Source organism: Semicossyphus pulcher, unplaced genomic scaffold, assembly GCF_022749685.1.
Source record: "Semicossyphus pulcher isolate SPU_LCO1_2020_fin unplaced genomic scaffold, fSemPul1.0.p SCAF_3, whole genome shotgun sequence".
NCBI classification, from domain to species: domain Eukaryota; kingdom Metazoa; phylum Chordata; class Actinopteri; order Labriformes; family Labridae; genus Semicossyphus; species Semicossyphus pulcher.
In genome coordinates this window covers 25,823,310-25,840,368 of record NW_027211704.1, presented here as the reverse complement: position 1 = coordinate 25,840,368, position 17,059 = coordinate 25,823,310, and the positions used below count along the sequence as shown (strand labels likewise).

Here is a 17,059-nt window from a genome sequence, read left to right as displayed (position 1 = left end):
CTGCGTGAAACAATTATCTCGTGCTGTGCTGTAGCCTATTTATCCTCGTAAAGCTCCTGCCCACATTGTTCTGAGCCACGTTTGCCAGATGGTCAATCTACGCGGTTTACAGTAGTATTAGATCGTTAGAGGGAGCCCGCCTGTGATTAAACCACCGGAAGTTGCAACTGCTGTGTTTTAGTTTTTCGACATCCCAGCTGATTTTACGGCTGCCGTAGTTGTAGTTTAAACATCTGATATGTCACATCTGAGCGTTAACAAAATTTGTGAGGATTTGAGCAACGGTCTCGAGAATGTTCCTGTTTCTTTTGAGGCGATTTCAGCCATACGGACAGTTCCTGAATTTCAGGTAGGCTACGTTACGGAGAATTATCCACTTTGAAACCTGACAAAAACACATTTAGATGTGTCGTCCCACAACTTTTGTAGGCTACAGATGTAGCAACACAAACATCCCTTCAGTGCATAGTGTTATTTTGCTAGACGAGAATACTATTTTGGCTATGCAATATTTGTTTACTGGAACTAGTTTTACCTCGGTAAAATAAAAAATAAAAAGTCAATATGCATTCAAAACGTATCGCCTACTTAACAAACCTCAGCAAAATAGTTTAACCTCATAAGTTAATGCAGAAAATTCCAAGTCAGTAGCTTTGTTAATAAGATTTTTTTTTTAATAGGCCTAATTGTTTATCTTCACTTGCATTAATAGATTGACATTTGAAGAATTAAATACCTTATTTTTGAAGTGAAATTTGTGGTTTCAGAGTCTTTTAGAAGGCTGAAAGCTGTATTCATATCATGTTGCCTTCAGGAAGGCATGAAGTATGACCGAACCCTTTCTAAACACAGTATTCATGTGATTTGCAGTTACAAAGTTAAGCAAGCTGTTTGAGACCATAGTTAGCACCAAGTGCATTGTAAGAAGAATTAGCTTTGCCAGACTGTGTAGTTCAGCAGCCACACTTAAATTACTGACTTAACTTTTCTTTCATCAGACTTTGACTGTGAACACAGTGTAGATGCTTTGACAACCACACCATGCAGTTAGGAAATGTCAGCTATTTTGTGAACAGTTCATCTGTGAAATAGTCTACATTGATTTTTGTTATCAAAAGACGGCTACTTAAAGGGAAAATACATCAGGTGGGACCAAAGCTGGAAACTAAACATTAAGTTTAGTTTTTCCCTTTAAAGCTGGAGCTGGACTTCTGTTTGTTAATGAACATGTATTATATTCAAGCCCTTACCAAACTAATTCACTCAATGTTACTTCCGTGGCCACTGCCAGAGCTGAAAGGGGGGACAGCGCAGCATTGGTGGGTTAAAAGCAGTTATCACAAGACCATTGGTTTTTTCCACTGCCTTTTTGAAGCCTCAAAATTTGCCCTACAATTTAATAGAGAGAGAGAGTGGCGGGTGAACTGCACTACCAGGTAACTCAAAAGAATATTATCACTATAGCCCACTGTCTTCTCTGCATGGAAAAGCCAACAACAATCCTGAGTCTGACTCACATGCTGGGCCTCCATAAAATATACTGATGTATGACAAACACTGAATGAGAGAACAAGCCGGTGAGCACAGATGCCTGCTTTTTATTACCAACATATCAGCATAATACTAGAATTTCACTCTGGAGCACAGACTTTTTTTATGATCAATTAGCTGAGGTTACACCAAGCAGCACCAAGCCTTTGCCTTGGCAAAGGTTGCCGCCAGAGACTATTTACACCTGGTTTAAATATGTGAGTGATCCTAACACTAATGGACAGCTCTAATTAATCTGTTTACAGTTGTTAAGATGCATCTCCAAATGTGTCTCAAATTACTTTTTGTGTTTACATCTCAGTTTTCTCTACTACATCCAAATAAACAGCTGGCTTCAATCATCTTTATTAGCCTTCAAAAAAAATCAACTGATAAAAAGCTGTGATGCAGGCCTCAATCAGCACATTTATGTAATGTAATTGAGAGAGCGAGAGAAGGAGCAGCTTAATACGGACAGGTCGGATAAGTATTATTTGAAACTTTCAATGTTCTGTTTCAGTTCTGTGGTTTAGTGAAGTGTAAGAACTATTCTGCAGTCTGTGAACAGTGACAAATAGACTGATCCACGTTATAAACACTTGTCTCCTCTATGAGATATCTGTATCTTTAGTGTGGTGAATTATTATAAAATATGATGAACTGCTTGTTGGTCACATCAGTCAACTGTGTCTATCTCGTCTGCTTCCCTCGTTTGTGCAATGACCCTTACTGATTCAATGCAGGTGACAAATTGTCCTGTATTTCTCAGCACAGCCCACCATAATATATAAACTATGTTTGCACAACTTCGAATGACATGAGAAATAATGAAGCTTAAAATTTTTTACAAGAAACAGAAAAAAATAAGTATTAAATCGGATAAGAAGACCAGGCAAGAAGTCCGTCACTCAACTGCCAGATGAATGTGGAAACATGCTTTGCAGACCATCTACAATTTGGCCTGAGTAATCAGATCCCAATGTGTCCTGCGAAAAGAAAATCCCTGAAGCACTGTTTCTGTTCCTCTCCTACTTCTTGGCAGGTAGTTGTGTACCAGCGGAAGGTAAATGCAGCTGTGTCAGTGCGCATGCGTTGTTAGCTAACTCATCTAGTGAGATGGCAGAGAGGACAGCATTTACTTCATGGAAATATTCCCATTATTTTTAATTTCTGGGCAAAGGGACAAGAGCAACATCACGGTGAAATGTAAGTTGTGTCTGAAGGATAAGTGCTTGTCAGTTGCGAAGAGCTCTACTTCTGAAGTAGCATCTGCAGCTACTATCTTCAGCTCTGCAACACTGGTGGGACTAAGAGCTTGTGTTGTATTGTTGTCATTGAAACAGCTGTGCCTAATACTGTATGCCTCTGTCCAGTTCCCTGTCAGATTGTTAGCATGATAAAGAGCTCTATAGGTTATACTGCGTCAGTCTGTATTCCTGTTATTAGACTTAAGAGGTATGCTACCCCCACAGAAATTGGTTGTAAAAGCTCACATTTGGTGGCTGTAACATATGCACTTACAATTTATTTTCAGTGCATATCATAACCACCACAATGTATAGGCCTACTGTAGGCTACTGTTTTTGTTTTTTGTTTTTTACAGCAGATGGCAGCAAATCATTACTGTTTGCAGCCACACTACACACTGTAAAATGAACCCACTAAAGGAAAACAGCAGATGTTAGATCAGTGTTCTTTATCTCATCGCACAAAGTCTGATGATTGATTTAAAATAACAATAAATAGGGCCCTATGTTGGCAACCAGACCCCATCAAAAGATACTTGTCAACGGCTCAACAACTTTTCTGGGGGAAACCCTGCTGTACAAAAATACCCTAAATATATTCAGCTGACTGTCACAGGCAGCAAACCTCACAATTGAGAAATAAGTTGCAGGCTAATTTTTTGTTGAACAACTAATCGATGAATTGGTTAAAGATTTCATTTGTAAATGGAATAATTGTAATAATAATTGACATATTGTTCTACTTCACTTTTTAAATGTATTTTTTATTTTTTTATTTTTTCAGTATTCCCCGGATAATGTTCAGGGACCTGGATGCACTTTTGACCCCAGTGAAGTCACCCTTCCAGGATGCTCCTGCCTTTCCTACTCCTGCTTAACTGAGAGCTGCTCCTGCCTGCAGACACACGGATCGGCATATGACAGCACTGGGACACTGCTGAACCTAAGCAGCACAAACTCTGGTTACTTCTCACCTGTATTTGAGTGCAATGCCCTTTGCACCTGCAGCGATGCTTGCTCTAACCGGGTGGTTCAGAGGGGGTTATGGCTCAGGTTAGAGGTTTATTGCACCAAGAACATGGGCTGGGGAGTACGGACACTAGATGCAATCCCAAGTGGGACCTTTGTGTGCGAGTATGCAGGAGAGGTGATAAGCTTTGAGGAAGCCAGACGCAGACAGCTTGCTCAGAGAACTGAGGAAAATAACTACATCATTGCAGTGAGGGAGCATGCCGGTGCGGGCTCCATCACTGAGACGTTTGTGGACCCAGCCATGGTGGGAAATGTAGGTCGCTTTCTTAACCACTCCTGCCAGCCCAACCTTTTCATGCAGCCAGTCCGTGTGCACTCTGTGGTACCCAGACTGGCGCTGTTTGCTGGTCGGAACATTGATGCACAAGAAGAGTTGATGTTTGACTATTCAGGAGGATACATTAACCAACCTCCTGCAGAGCTGCTGTCCACACACAGTGCAGATGCAAAACAGGTCAGCGGGACAGATGAACTCCAGAGAAAAAAGTGCCACTGTGGTGCCAACAACTGTGTTCAGTTCCTTCCACTAGATTTATCAATTCTCAACTGAAATAATCTGAATTAGATTTCTTAATATGTTTTTATCCAAATGTCATGAGATCATTACATTTCTAAATAATAAACAACATTTTTTTTTTTTGCTACTTTAAAAAGTTAACCTGAGACATAAGGTTAGCTATGTCTTGGACTATTCTTAGGTTTCCTGAAATCTTGGTTGATTCAGCCCTTCATTGGAAGAAGACAATGCAACATGTTGATTGCTCCATAAACACATTCGGCTGGATGAGTCATGTCTGTGCCCGTCATTGTTTCCTGTTTTGTTCCCCCCTGAGGTCACCTGATCTGCAACTGTCTCCCACTCAATGTAGGATGATACAATGATACAATACAAAGCTAAACAGGTTTTATTTTAGAGGAAAACTATTGAGAATCGTCTTTTTGTGGTGCAATCGATTTTATCTATCAAGGGATGCTTGTTCTTGGTAGAACAGAAGATTAACAGTCTTGCAACTGTCATCTTGTCCTGACACAAAGAAATCCCATTTTTCACATGACACAAAAAGAGAGCATAAACAACAGAATTGATTTACTTACAATTGCAGTTATTTTTTTGTTTTGTAATGAGATGCCATGTCAGTCAAAAGTGAAATATCTCAATTGTCAGTTAAAGTTATCACTGTCATGTGTTTCCATCAGCTTGACATTTCTTTCCTGTCTTCATGCCTCACCTAGTAGATATTCTCAGTTTCTCATCGCACTCAAACCTCAGGAGAGATGGGACCAATTAAAAAGGGCCAGGGGGTGTTTTTTATATAGAAACAGACTTTATTCCCTTGTCAGAGGAGGGGTGAAGGTGTCCCACTTTAGTGTGACCATTCTGAAATCAGGACCTTTTCCTTTCAATCTGGCCCCTTTCTAGTCTAGACCTGCTTTCATCTTATTAATATCCACATCTGGGTTAATTAGGATGGAGACCGTTTTTCATCTAGAAATGAGACCAGTTCTCCAGCCACACAAGGGCTGAGAGAGACTAAATGGTGGGGGAAGATGGAAGCCCTCTGTTGATCAGAGACCACTGTCAAGTTGACTAGTTTTTGTGTCACCCAGATGAGAGGCGAACGTTGCATCTGTTTAAACTGTACAAAAAAACAAAGTGTAAAAACGAGGCACCGTGACCTGTGGGAGGCTTTTAGTTACTGACGTAACCCCCCTAAAAAATGTTGTTTTACAATTTGGTTTTGTATCTGTCAAACTAAACTAAAATAACATTCTCATAAATAAGCCTCAGAGGTGTTGGTGTATTAAGCTAGGTAGCACTAGTATCTTTGTATTTAACATACATCAGAGTGGTATCAATCTTTCAGCTAACTGTGTGTAGCACAACAATTAAGAGTTTTTGCCATTATGTCAAATTATCCTTCCAAACTCATCAATAGTAGTTTGATTGATGATAGATTGTTTAGAAACATTCTGCATTATTATCATTCTACAAGAATAGACTACATTAAGGTTTGGTTTATTATATACCCTAAGTCTAAGAATTGGAGCAGTTAGAACAGCTGTATAAACTTTTTATGATAGATGCTAATATAAGCTATATTTGTAAGAAACTCTGAACTGCCATGTGGAGGAACATGGCTGAATGTTAGCTGTGGCTGTGACCTTGGAAGAAACTGGGACAGAGATTATGCTGAGAAAAAATCTCTAGGCATCGCTCAAACCAAAGAAAAGAAAAGAAATGTATAGATAGTTCTGGGTCAAGGATTTTCTGTCCATCATTAGCTGAATGTTGTGATCTGGTATTTTACCTCAGCAAACAATTGGTTCAACATTTAATTATAGGACAAGAGGAAGCCCTTAGACCTCTTAATTTGAGGCCCTCTTTGTTACGCCATTGTGATGCACTAGATTCCACTGATCTTTAAACAAATGTACTACAAGTAAAAGAAAATCCATTTCCCTTCAAATATATGACTCATGTCATTTTTGAGTCAGATGTCCCTGGAATCCCTATGGCAACTGGCTATGTCTACAGGAGGTGATTTGGACAGCAGTGGCTGGTTCTGAGGTGCAGGAAGGCTGTTCTCAAATCCTGCCTGTTGAAGTGCTCGACTGCAAATGAGTTGCTCCTTTCCGGGATGGTCACCTAGCAACCAACAGTTAATCACATGAGGTGAACTTCCCCACCAAACCCCCTCCACACCCCCTCCTCACAAAAACAAACATGTTGAGTATTTCATAAAATGAATTTGTTGCTCTATGATGGTATCTTGTGAATGAAAACAGGCTGTGTGTCCTCCATCTCAGAAAATATTTTTCTGAAAGAACCTATATCCATCCATTATCTATACCACTCATCCTGTTCAGGGTCACGGGAAGCCTATCCCAGCTGTCATTGGGCGAGCGACGGGTTACACCCTGGACTGTTGCCATTCAATCCTAGAAGAAAGTACATGAAGTAGCTAACTGAATGGTAAATGGACTGCACTTATACAAGCGCTTTTCTAGGTTTGCGACCATTCAAAGTGCTTTTACAGTACATGTCAGATTCACCCTTTCACACACACATTCATACACTGATGGTAGAGGCTGTTATATAAAGTGCCCAACTGTCAATCAGTACTTATCACATTCACACAGCGATGGCTATGTCACCGGGAGCAATATGGGGTTCTGTGTCTTGCCCAAGGTCACTATGACATGTAGACTGAGGGAGCTAGGGATCAAAACACCAACCTTCTGTTTGAGAGACAGCCAACTCTACCAATGAGCCACAGCCACCCCAAGTAGGCTTACTATCATAAACTGTAGAGAGAGTCATTGTTATGTGTCACCTGGTTCTTCCTTATTATACTGTCACATCACTTTAAGCATGTTATAGGCACTGTGGCTCAGAGGTAGAATGGGTGTCCTTAGGCAAGACACTAAACCCCAAATTGCTCCCGACAGCATAGCGATGGGCATGTTAATGTAATTAAAGTAGTTCATGACATGCAGTTTGTATAGCAGCCCCTGCAATGAGTGTGAATGTGTTTGTGAAAGGGTGAATGCTGAAATGCAGTGTAGAGTGCCGCAATTGGTTGGAAGACTAGAAAAGCTCTTTATGAGTGCAGTCCATTTACTATTTACAGATAAACATTTCAATGGTTTTATTGCAAAAGTAAAACAGGAAGTGAAGCCACTAGCTTGCCGGGAGAAATGTTTCCAGCTAGTGGTCTTATTCGAATTGCTTTCAGTTCGGTTGCCTTCTGTTCAAAGCTATAGTTTGACATTTTCTGAAAACATTTTGTTAGATTTTTTGTTTGGAGATAAATGTCCTTATAATTTGAGGGAATGTTAAGTGGTCATTTAGATCAGCTTAGCATACTGGAAGACCGGAAACGGCTTGCCAGGCTCTATCGAAAAGGTAAATCTGCCTATAAACACCTGTAAAACTCACTAAGTCACTCCATATGTAGGGTTTGTTTCCAATTCAAAACATTGCAAATCATAACTCCAAAACAAAGAGAAAAAACAATGAATTTATAATTCTGTAACTGCCACTGGTGGCTGCAGTAAAAGTTCCATAATCTCATTTTGAAAAGAGATTTTGGTGTGTTCTTGATATTGGTTGCAGCCTGACTTTGATTTAGAAAAATAGAAATTACCTGAATGTCTTGCCAAGTCTATCTTGAAAGGACAAACAAAGAAACACGTTGCATTCAACAGAGCCATGCATTATATTGATAAATGAACAAGACACTATTTAAGGGTTAGTAATCAGTGGAGAAACCTCTGGCAGTCCATTTCTCTGATGAGGGACCAGATGTCCTTGCCTTGAATCCTTCAGCCAAATAAAAATAAATAAATAAAAAGACTGCAGCTGGGTCTCAAGTGGAAAGTGCATATTTAAAGTGCAATTTTATACATTTCTTTGTGCTATTGATAGCTTGTTGTGGATTCCATAATTTAGCCTCATCAAATAAATTGTCAAACTTAAATAATAAATGCCAGGAATGTAAGAAATCTTGTGATATGTTCTTGTACTCTTTATCAACAACACACTAGATCTGATTTTTTTTTTTTTTTACTATACTCTAACTTGTTCTCTGATGCAGCTTTGGTGTTGAAGGCAGGAAATGTCAGTGGTGTTTCAAATTGGGTCCTCCCATCACAGATGTGATGTTAAATTTGGCCCAGGACACCTGCAGCGGGTTAAGCAGGAAGCTCTGGAGCCCAAGAAGCACAAGCCTCCACAGCTGCACTTACCTCTGATCAAATTTATTTACATGTCTCAACCATACCGACACTACATTTACAGCACACACATTCTAAATTAAGCTACTAGTGTACATCCTGAGCCTTTGTCTGATTCTTATATCAAAGAAAGCAGCATTTTTTAGATAACAACAAAAGACAACAAGATTAACAAATTCTAAGGTATGCTTTCATTTATGTATGTTCCACTGCAATCACAATCTGCTCTGTGCCCTTATACCAAAGGCTGCACTTGTGATCGGATCAACAAAGACACATGTTAAAGCCAGGTGTAAACATGGCCATTCTTACCTCAGATGATCCCTTTAAGACAACATGCTTTGTGGGAAGTGTTAATGAGCTTGACAAAGGTGCAATTGTTGATGACATACTGTGCATATCCAGCTAAGACTAATGATGTGTGAGATATCACACTTTAGGATTTTTAAACCTTGTTCAACAACTACCAGACAAATAGTCAATCCCAAGTGCTTTTGTGCAGCTAAACTGTGACAATCCAATTCTCATTCCTGTCTCACCTTTGCAGCATCCAGCAGAATACCTTTCAAAACATTGTTGAAATATATGCTGTATTGTTGCTAGGTTGCTGTATTAACTGTTATATAAATAATATTATTCATAATAATAAGTTCGAAAAAGTAAATCATCTTTAATATCATTCTAATATGTGTGGGTCTAAGTCAGAAGAATTTCTTTGCATCTTTGTATTTTTTTTTTTTTTTTTTACTTGTGTTTAATGTACAGTTTAAAACCACACAGACTGATAGGACGAATAGGTTATATTGTATAGTGAAAGTCAGGCAAGGTTTGCTCTAACCCTTAATGGTCTCAGTGGATTACCTGCAGTTAAAGCAGCTTACAGAACATGCTCTGCAGGTTAAATAGGTGAGTTCCGATCACTGCCTCTGTAGATATTGCTCTCCTTCCGCAAGATTAGCCCCAACAGTGTTTACGTTGCAACAGTGTGAAAAATATCTACTTGTCTCCACAAACACCTGTCCGATAATTTCCCCTGGCATATGTCTATGGTCTGGCTTATTGATTATGCCGTAACCATGGGGATGTGGTTAAGTGATCCTCTCCACTGTGTGCAGTGATTATGGAGAGGGGACTTGTGAATGGTTCTGGGTATTTGATAAGCTTGTTCTGCTATACACTGCCCGCTTTTAGAGCCTAACAGAAAATGAATACCTGAAAACATATTGCCATAATGTTATTGTCACCAATTCTTTTTTTTTTCATGTAGATCAGCATACAAGGTCCAGTTGAATCCTAATTTTATTTTTCCTGCATGTGTTAACAAGTTATGGTACAAAATTACAGGGCCTAATTACAATATCTCTGCAGCTGTTCTAATCAGATTATTTCCATTGGGAGTGTGCAGGCCATTATACCAGCATAATTGTCTTTTATTTTTAGTGAGGTAGATCTCTACCTTATACTAGATTGCGTACCAAAACCCGTTGTCTGACAGGCAAGGCAGGAGGTGGAACCTCCTAAGCATCAGCAACAACACCAAGGCTGTGTAGCCAAGGCTCAATGGCTGTAACATGTATCTCTGTATCTCTGTATCTCTGTATCTCTGTAACACTGTATCTCATGCCTGATTTTCAAACTAAATGCTGGTTTCATGTATGGTCTCTTGGGAGGGGTCAATACCTACGTAGCAGTGCCCTCGTCCATGTCCGGTTCCTGTGTGTGATTAGAGCAAACTGAGGTATGTTAAACCTCATAAGCGACGACTGTGCAACTGCCTCTACAGAAACATGATGTTATTAACAGACTGTTAATGACACCATGTCCCTGTCAAAGACTTAAAGAGGCCTGCAGACAGAGACAGGATAGTAGACTGTTGTTTGTATGGCATTCTTTTCACACTACACCAGAAGGTCCTGTACTCAGTAAGTAATATGAAAGAGTGTTTTAACACTACACTTGTTCACACCACATCTTGTTCACACATTCTTTCATCTATATGTGCATGTTTCATACTGACACTGGGAAAGCCTTGACTCACTGTTTCAGAGGTCAAAGTCCAAATGCTAACTTTAAGTTCTTATACAGCTTGGATATACAGCTGTTTGTGAGATTATTGAAGACGTACTATCATTATTCTATATTTAGCTTGAAATTGCTTATAAGCCATTATGTATTGTTCCTACTCCCAGTGGCATCAGTCTTCAGTGATTCACTGTCCCAGATCTGAAACAGCAAATAGATGCCCCAGATGGATTTATAAAGTTGAAGATGTAGAGACCCCAGATTTTCTTTACAAGACTAGGCCTGTTTTTGAAACTTAATCTCTGAATAGAAACCAAGAAAAGTTGACCAATGATGAAAATGCAAGAGACTCTTAGCTCTACCCTGACATTTGTGATGAATGTGAGGATTAGTTTGCAGACATGGCTCAATGTCAGACAAGAAAACTACCAGCTATTGTGCCCACACATTGCTGCTTAGAGAAGGCCTGCATCTGCACATGAGAATACTCACTCCAATACATGCATAATGACGAATCTCACAATCTGTGCACCCACACAGATGTTCACTGTATTTTGTCACTCCTCTGTCTATGGTGCATACCAAACATGCAGATGCTGTACCCAATAACTTGTTATTGTCATAACGTAACAATTGTCATTGTAAGTCTCTATGTAAGCTACCAATAAAAATGAATCACCACTCCCTCCCACCAAACTTTTACAGTAACCCTTACAGTATGCACGAAAGCAATGGGTGTTCCCTGACAACTCATCTCCTGCCTTTCTTTATCAATGGTTGGTGTGTGTGCTTTACATGTGTGTGTGTGTGTGTGTGTGTGTGTATGTGTATATATATATATATATATATATATATATATATATGTGTATATATCAGTCTTCTGTGCACTGTATCCATGACAACTGAGTACTCAATGATTTGTATTCAACTTTATTTAATGTCGAAGTCTGAAAATACTTTCTATGAAATTAAGTTAAGACAACTTGACATCATTGCATTTAGACACATGTTCATCTCTAACTGATCAAACTAATCCTTAGAATAGCCCTTTTATGGTAATGGACACTATGGTAAACCCATTTATTCCACTTTTATCTTCCTTCTGGATTTTGTGGCCAAGAAACAAATTTAACAACTTTTCAATGGGTTTGGTTAATAACCCTGAGCTTGTTATAAAGTGCCCTTTCTCTACCTTTGTCTGTCTTTCTTTTATTCATATTGCAAGTAGGAATACATATGAATAATCAAATGCAACCATCTACTTGAAAAAGAAAGATACTAGATGCTCATGGTAGCAGGTTGTTAAACTCCAGGTGAATGCTAGGTGCTCTTGAAGGCTAATAAGTTAACTGTCGAAGGAAGGAAGCCACTGGGCTTTCTTCAGGCACACTCGCACCGAGACAAGAATTTAGTTCAAAATGCCTATATTCAATTAGGGCATCTCTCCTAAAAAACATCAATATTACAGGAGTAAACGCAGACCGGTTTTGACCCTCATCAACCATCTACTTATTGTTTGCTGGCTTTCATGGAGAAATTGGAGGTGAGCCTCTTTACTGTTTTGGAAGATTTACAAGGATTCCAGTGAAGTCAGTCATTGTGTACACTATATTTCATTCATATGGCAAGTTATTTGTTAGCTCCATATTGTACAATGCTTCTGTATATTTCAGGACAAGGGTCTGTTCCAATTCCAGAAGCGGAAAATGTCAGTGTGCTTTTAATGGGTCAGTTGCAAATAAACCAGATCACTCTCAAGCTGTGAGATTTCCTAACTGTTCATCACAAACTTAGAAACGTAGTGCTCCATGGGCAACACCACAGGCTGCTATCTATCTATACATGTATGGGGCATCCCTGCAATATCTCTTCAGTATTTAAATATACTTTATTTGTTGGTATCTTTGTAAGAAAGAAAGAAAGAAAGGGAAAAAGAAGGAGAAAAAACACACAGGCATTGAGAACTTGACTGCCAGTACCCGAATTAGTGTTTCTGACAGGAGACAGCAAGCACAACTGATGTCTTTATCTCATGTCCTTTCACACTTGGATAGGCACAGCATGACCCTTTCTTTGTATGGCAGTTTGTGTGCTTCTGTTTCTGACATTACATACATGCAATAATGTAGACATTGACAAACACCTCAAGTCACATGGGTTGTTTCATTCACAGACACCGTCTCTACAGTTCACCACATATGACACAGGTGAATGAGCTATTTCTTACATTTTTTGTTTAAACAGGCACCTCATGATTTAACAGAACTGTGAATTTCCATTTGTTATGTTCAACTGCAGTAATTTATTTTCTTTTTATTAACTATCGCTATTCAGACAACACTGATATGCTGAAGTTCTGCAGATATTATGTTAACATGATCCAACTTTGATTTGTTGTGTGTTATCTGTGTGTTTTATTATTTTAATTTTTTCCCGATAGGGCTCTGATTGGCAAGGAAAGCCCAATGTATTAAACTCAGGCCATTCACCCAGATGGTCGCTGTTTGTGTCCCGTGTCAAACCAAATGTCAGCACTGACATAATTAATAAAACCTAACCAAGTAGTTTTGGTGCCTACACCTAAACAAGTACAGTATGTGGTTAACATTGTGAAGCATTTCAGTTTCAAAGTCCATGTAAGAAATCAACATAGACTTTTTCTAGGGACACAAACAGCATCTCATTTACCCCTATGTGAAAGAGCTTCCTGACAGAGAGAAAGAAAATAAAAATCCTCTGGACTAAAATGCCCCATAAATTTGTTTACCAGTTCCTTATCGAGCGCAGCTCGTGACAGTACTTTAAATGCATAAAGAACTACATCACCCAGGGAGCTTTGCAACAGTATAAATAGTAACGAAAGGGGCGTTCCCTGCAGTGACATGTGGAGGAGGTAAGAAGCGGATTGTTGCCGAGGACGCATTCAGCTGTCAGAGATAACGCCGCTCAGCCTACCCTTACCTGGAGTTTCACTAACATGGACTTAACCGAGGATAGCGCTGTGGAAATGATCCTTTGCTGACCCACTTCTTCACACGTTTCGTTCTCTATCTAGCTTTGACGCCTTCTCTCAATTCTGCCAGGTAAAATCCTTATCTGTCTGTAGTTTTTCAGCTAGAGCATTGTTCATTTTGCCACTGAGCTGTAAGCATCCCTGTCAAGGAAGTAGCCCACGCGCTCATTTGTTGCTGTTGTTTTTACCACAGCTCGTGCGATTTAAAAAATGAAGCGACATGACATTACATCTAGCTAGCAGAGATAATAGTGTCCCATTTTGCAAAACTGGGCTCACAAGATGATCAAATTATCTTGAATGTTTTTTCAATGGGTTACATAGAACAAACTTTATGTTGCTTATGTGTCACAGTTAAAGAGGTTTAATGTTGAGAATTCACGCCTCATACGGCAACATTATTAGGCTAGGGTCGAAATAAAAGTAGGATATATTAACCCATTAATGACTATCAACTAAATTTAGTATGTTAAGGAAAAGCACCACAGATTTTTTTCTGTTGGAGATGGACATACAAAATTTGCTGTGGAAACTATAAATACATGCGGCTACACAAAACAAAATTAAAATTTTTGAATTTGAATATTTATCATGCCTTAATTGGCTGACAAAGTTGTGTATTTGTAAAAAACGCAAAAATCTCCAAAACAAGTTCAACATTCATTTGTCATGCTAAATATCCAACTTACACTGAATACATTTTTCAAGGATACATGCTAATGGCTAATGGGCCCAAAGAAATGAATGTAGTCTGATTAGCCGAAGCCCTTTGAGGTGCCTCAACCACTAGTAAACACATTTACACACAACATACACATGCAAAGACACGTGCACACACACGCACGCGCGCACACACACACACACACACACACACACACACACACACACACACACACACTCACTCACTCACTCACTCACTCACTCACTCACTCACTCACTCACTCACTCACACACACATTCAGGGGGAGAGAACAAAGGCCATAACCAGACACTTGTTTGCAAACATCTTTGCTCTTTGAAATGCAGGTGCAGGAGGTTTTTTGTGTGTGATTTGTTTGTTTCTCAGTTGGTCACTGCCAGTCTAACAATTCTTATACTTTATGAGTAAAATCTAAACTACTTTTTGTACAGATTTCAGAGGATTGTGTAATAATGGTGTAGTACTAGTAGTGTGTGTGTGTGTGTGTGTGTGTGTGCGCAGGCATGCGCGTGTGTGCAAGTGTATGTGTGCGTGTATAAGTGACATGGATATTTAGTTTAGATGAATTTGAGATTAAAACAGTAATTTTGTTCATAGAGTAAATCCCATAGGACAACATAGAAACACCATAGAATACTAGAGAAAAGGTCCCTAATTTCTGCAAAATATGACTACTGGACAAAGAAAAAGAAGTGGATTATCAAAATTATTTTTGAATATAAATTGTAAGAGTCTAGACTATGCGTGTATGAAGAATTACGAAGATGTGATATTCTTAACCTGTTGGTTTAGATGTTTTATTTGTGAAAAATCAAAAAACCTGCTACCCCTTGTGACTAACAACTAAAAATAGTTTAAGAAAAACTGGTGCTGTGGCCTCATACTTTGAAAGATTTGAAAATTTTCAATGGATTTGTTCTCAGCTCAGCTGGTACTTTGAGTGATGTGAAGGAAATCATAAAATTCCACTGTGGACATTAATGGGTTAAGAAAATATATTTTCTGCTTTCCTCCTTAAGACCTCTTCGTTTCTGTTGCTGTGAAAGTTATTACTTTATGTCAAGTTCAAGCTAACATTATAACATTAGAAAATAAGAGGGGGACAGTCCACTTGGCCTCTTTAAATGGTTCTTAAATTTGGTTCTTTCGTTCAGAAACCTGGAAGCGGACTAAAGTGGTGAGTGGTGACCTAAATTTAAGATGCACAGTAGGTTTCCCACAACTTAGAAAGCCACAGTGCACACATAAAGTAGATTTAGGGCCTACTCTACTTGGTAGAAATGCTTTCATTGTTTCATTTAAGATGATTTTATATGTTTTTATGCAGATGGATCAACTTTAATGAGCTGTAAATTTAAGCACAAATGCATCGGATTTATGTTACATCCGAAAGGAAAGAAATCCTTACATACTAAATGAACTATACATTTATTAAAGGACAACGATTAGCTTAATAATTTGTGTTGAATGTAGATAATGTTAATTTTAGAATATTTCTCTGTAATAGTTACTCATGATCTTACAGTAGGTGGTGCTCCAGGGGTGGGCTAAAACAATTAAGATGGTCTGGACCCAACTGACCATAAACTCCAACAGTAGCAGAGTAATTGTCAAAAATGTAATGATAGACCCCCCTGGTAATCAATCTTGTGCTTCTGTTTACACACTCTTGACATCTGAATCAGCTTCTTACAATCTATGTGGACAGAAACATGAAGCTGAAACAGCACATTATTTTAAATGATGAATATCTTACACGACTAATGGGCTTTCTACATTTTTTTGCTTCATTTTGACAAGTTCAGTGAGTTAAAAAAAAAAATTGATTTACAGTGTGTGATTTGATATTGTTGACAATCTATTGCAGGTGTAGTGATCCCTGTGGAACCATGTCGGACAAGATGTCCAGTTTCCTCCATATTGGGGACATTTGTTCCCTGTATGCAGAGGGTTCCACCAGTGGATTTATCAGCACTTTAGGGTAAGTCTGCTTAGATTTTTAATTTTTTAATTTTCCTTTCTTTATCTCCACATCGCATCTCATGCTGCAGGATCACTGGATGGATGGATAATATTGTCCCAGTGTGCAGAATACACAACTATTCTCCGTTACAGGCAACCAAATAAAAACAGTAGTGATCTACTTGATTACTATTTAAAATTAATAAATAAATAAGTTGTTTACTGTTCTGAGAAAATACTTGTAAAATATTGCAAAATACTTTTAAATACACACTGAATACCACCTCCTCAAAATGTATCTGGACTGTGCCCTATAAAGACTCTAAAGTATTTATTTTCCCAAAGAACACTTTTACTCTGCAGTATTTGGTGGCCTGATTTGACAACAAGCATTGAGCATTTAACACAGTCGCACATGTGAACTGCATGGAGTATGCTATACACTGGGTTTCAAGTAATTCATTGTACCTAGTTACTCTTAACATTGTCTGCCAAATGTTTTGTAGGATGAGGTATTTATTTGAAAAGTGCTGGATCCTGCAGTTTTCATTGCTAACCTTTTTATTTCCCTTTTACATTGTTAAAAAAGAGCTACATAAATAAAGAGTATTTTAATTGTTATATTTATTTTGTGCTTGGACTCTGGCCTCAAATTACCTTGTCTCTCCCTGCTACTTGCTAAACACCATTTATTTAAGTACTTGAAGTCTTGCCTCCTCCCTAATTGTAGCCTTCAAGTTAAAAGTGCATATTATTATGTACAATTTGGGCAAATCTTCCATTGACAGTCACAGAAATAACAGAAGGCTAAAAAAA

The 17,059-nt window shown here is 38.6% G+C and overlaps 2 protein-coding genes across 2 annotated transcripts in view; both read left to right on the top strand.

The window, feature by feature from the left end:
• The first annotated feature begins 238 nt into the window (after positions 1-238).
• setmar (SET domain and mariner transposase fusion gene) lies at positions 239-4,593 on the top strand. The gene is made up of 2 exons (XM_069678828.1): positions 239-349; positions 3,562-4,593. The coding sequence occupies exons 1-2, from the start codon at positions 239-241 to the stop codon at positions 4,357-4,359; spliced, it is 909 nt and encodes a 302-aa protein (XP_069534929.1). The 3' UTR covers positions 4,360-4,593.
• Positions 4,594-16,170: 11,577 nt separating this feature from the next.
• Positions 16,171-17,059, top strand: part of itpr1b (inositol 1,4,5-trisphosphate receptor, type 1b) — a 77,829-nt gene continuing 76,940 nt past the window's right edge. The window contains exon 1 of the mRNA XM_069677580.1: positions 16,171-16,262. Coding sequence (XP_069533681.1) covers positions 16,171-16,262 — 92 coding nt within the window. The remainder of the gene's footprint in view (positions 16,263-17,059) is intronic.

Coding starts and splice junctions, on each gene's coding strand:
- setmar (XM_069678828.1), top strand. CDS start 239: ATGTCACATCTGAGCGTTAACAAAATTTGTGAGGATTTGAGCAACGGT. Junction 350..3,561: donor GGACAGTTCCTGAATTTCAG/GTAGGCTACGTT, acceptor TTATTTTTTCAG/TATTCCCCGGATAATGTTCA.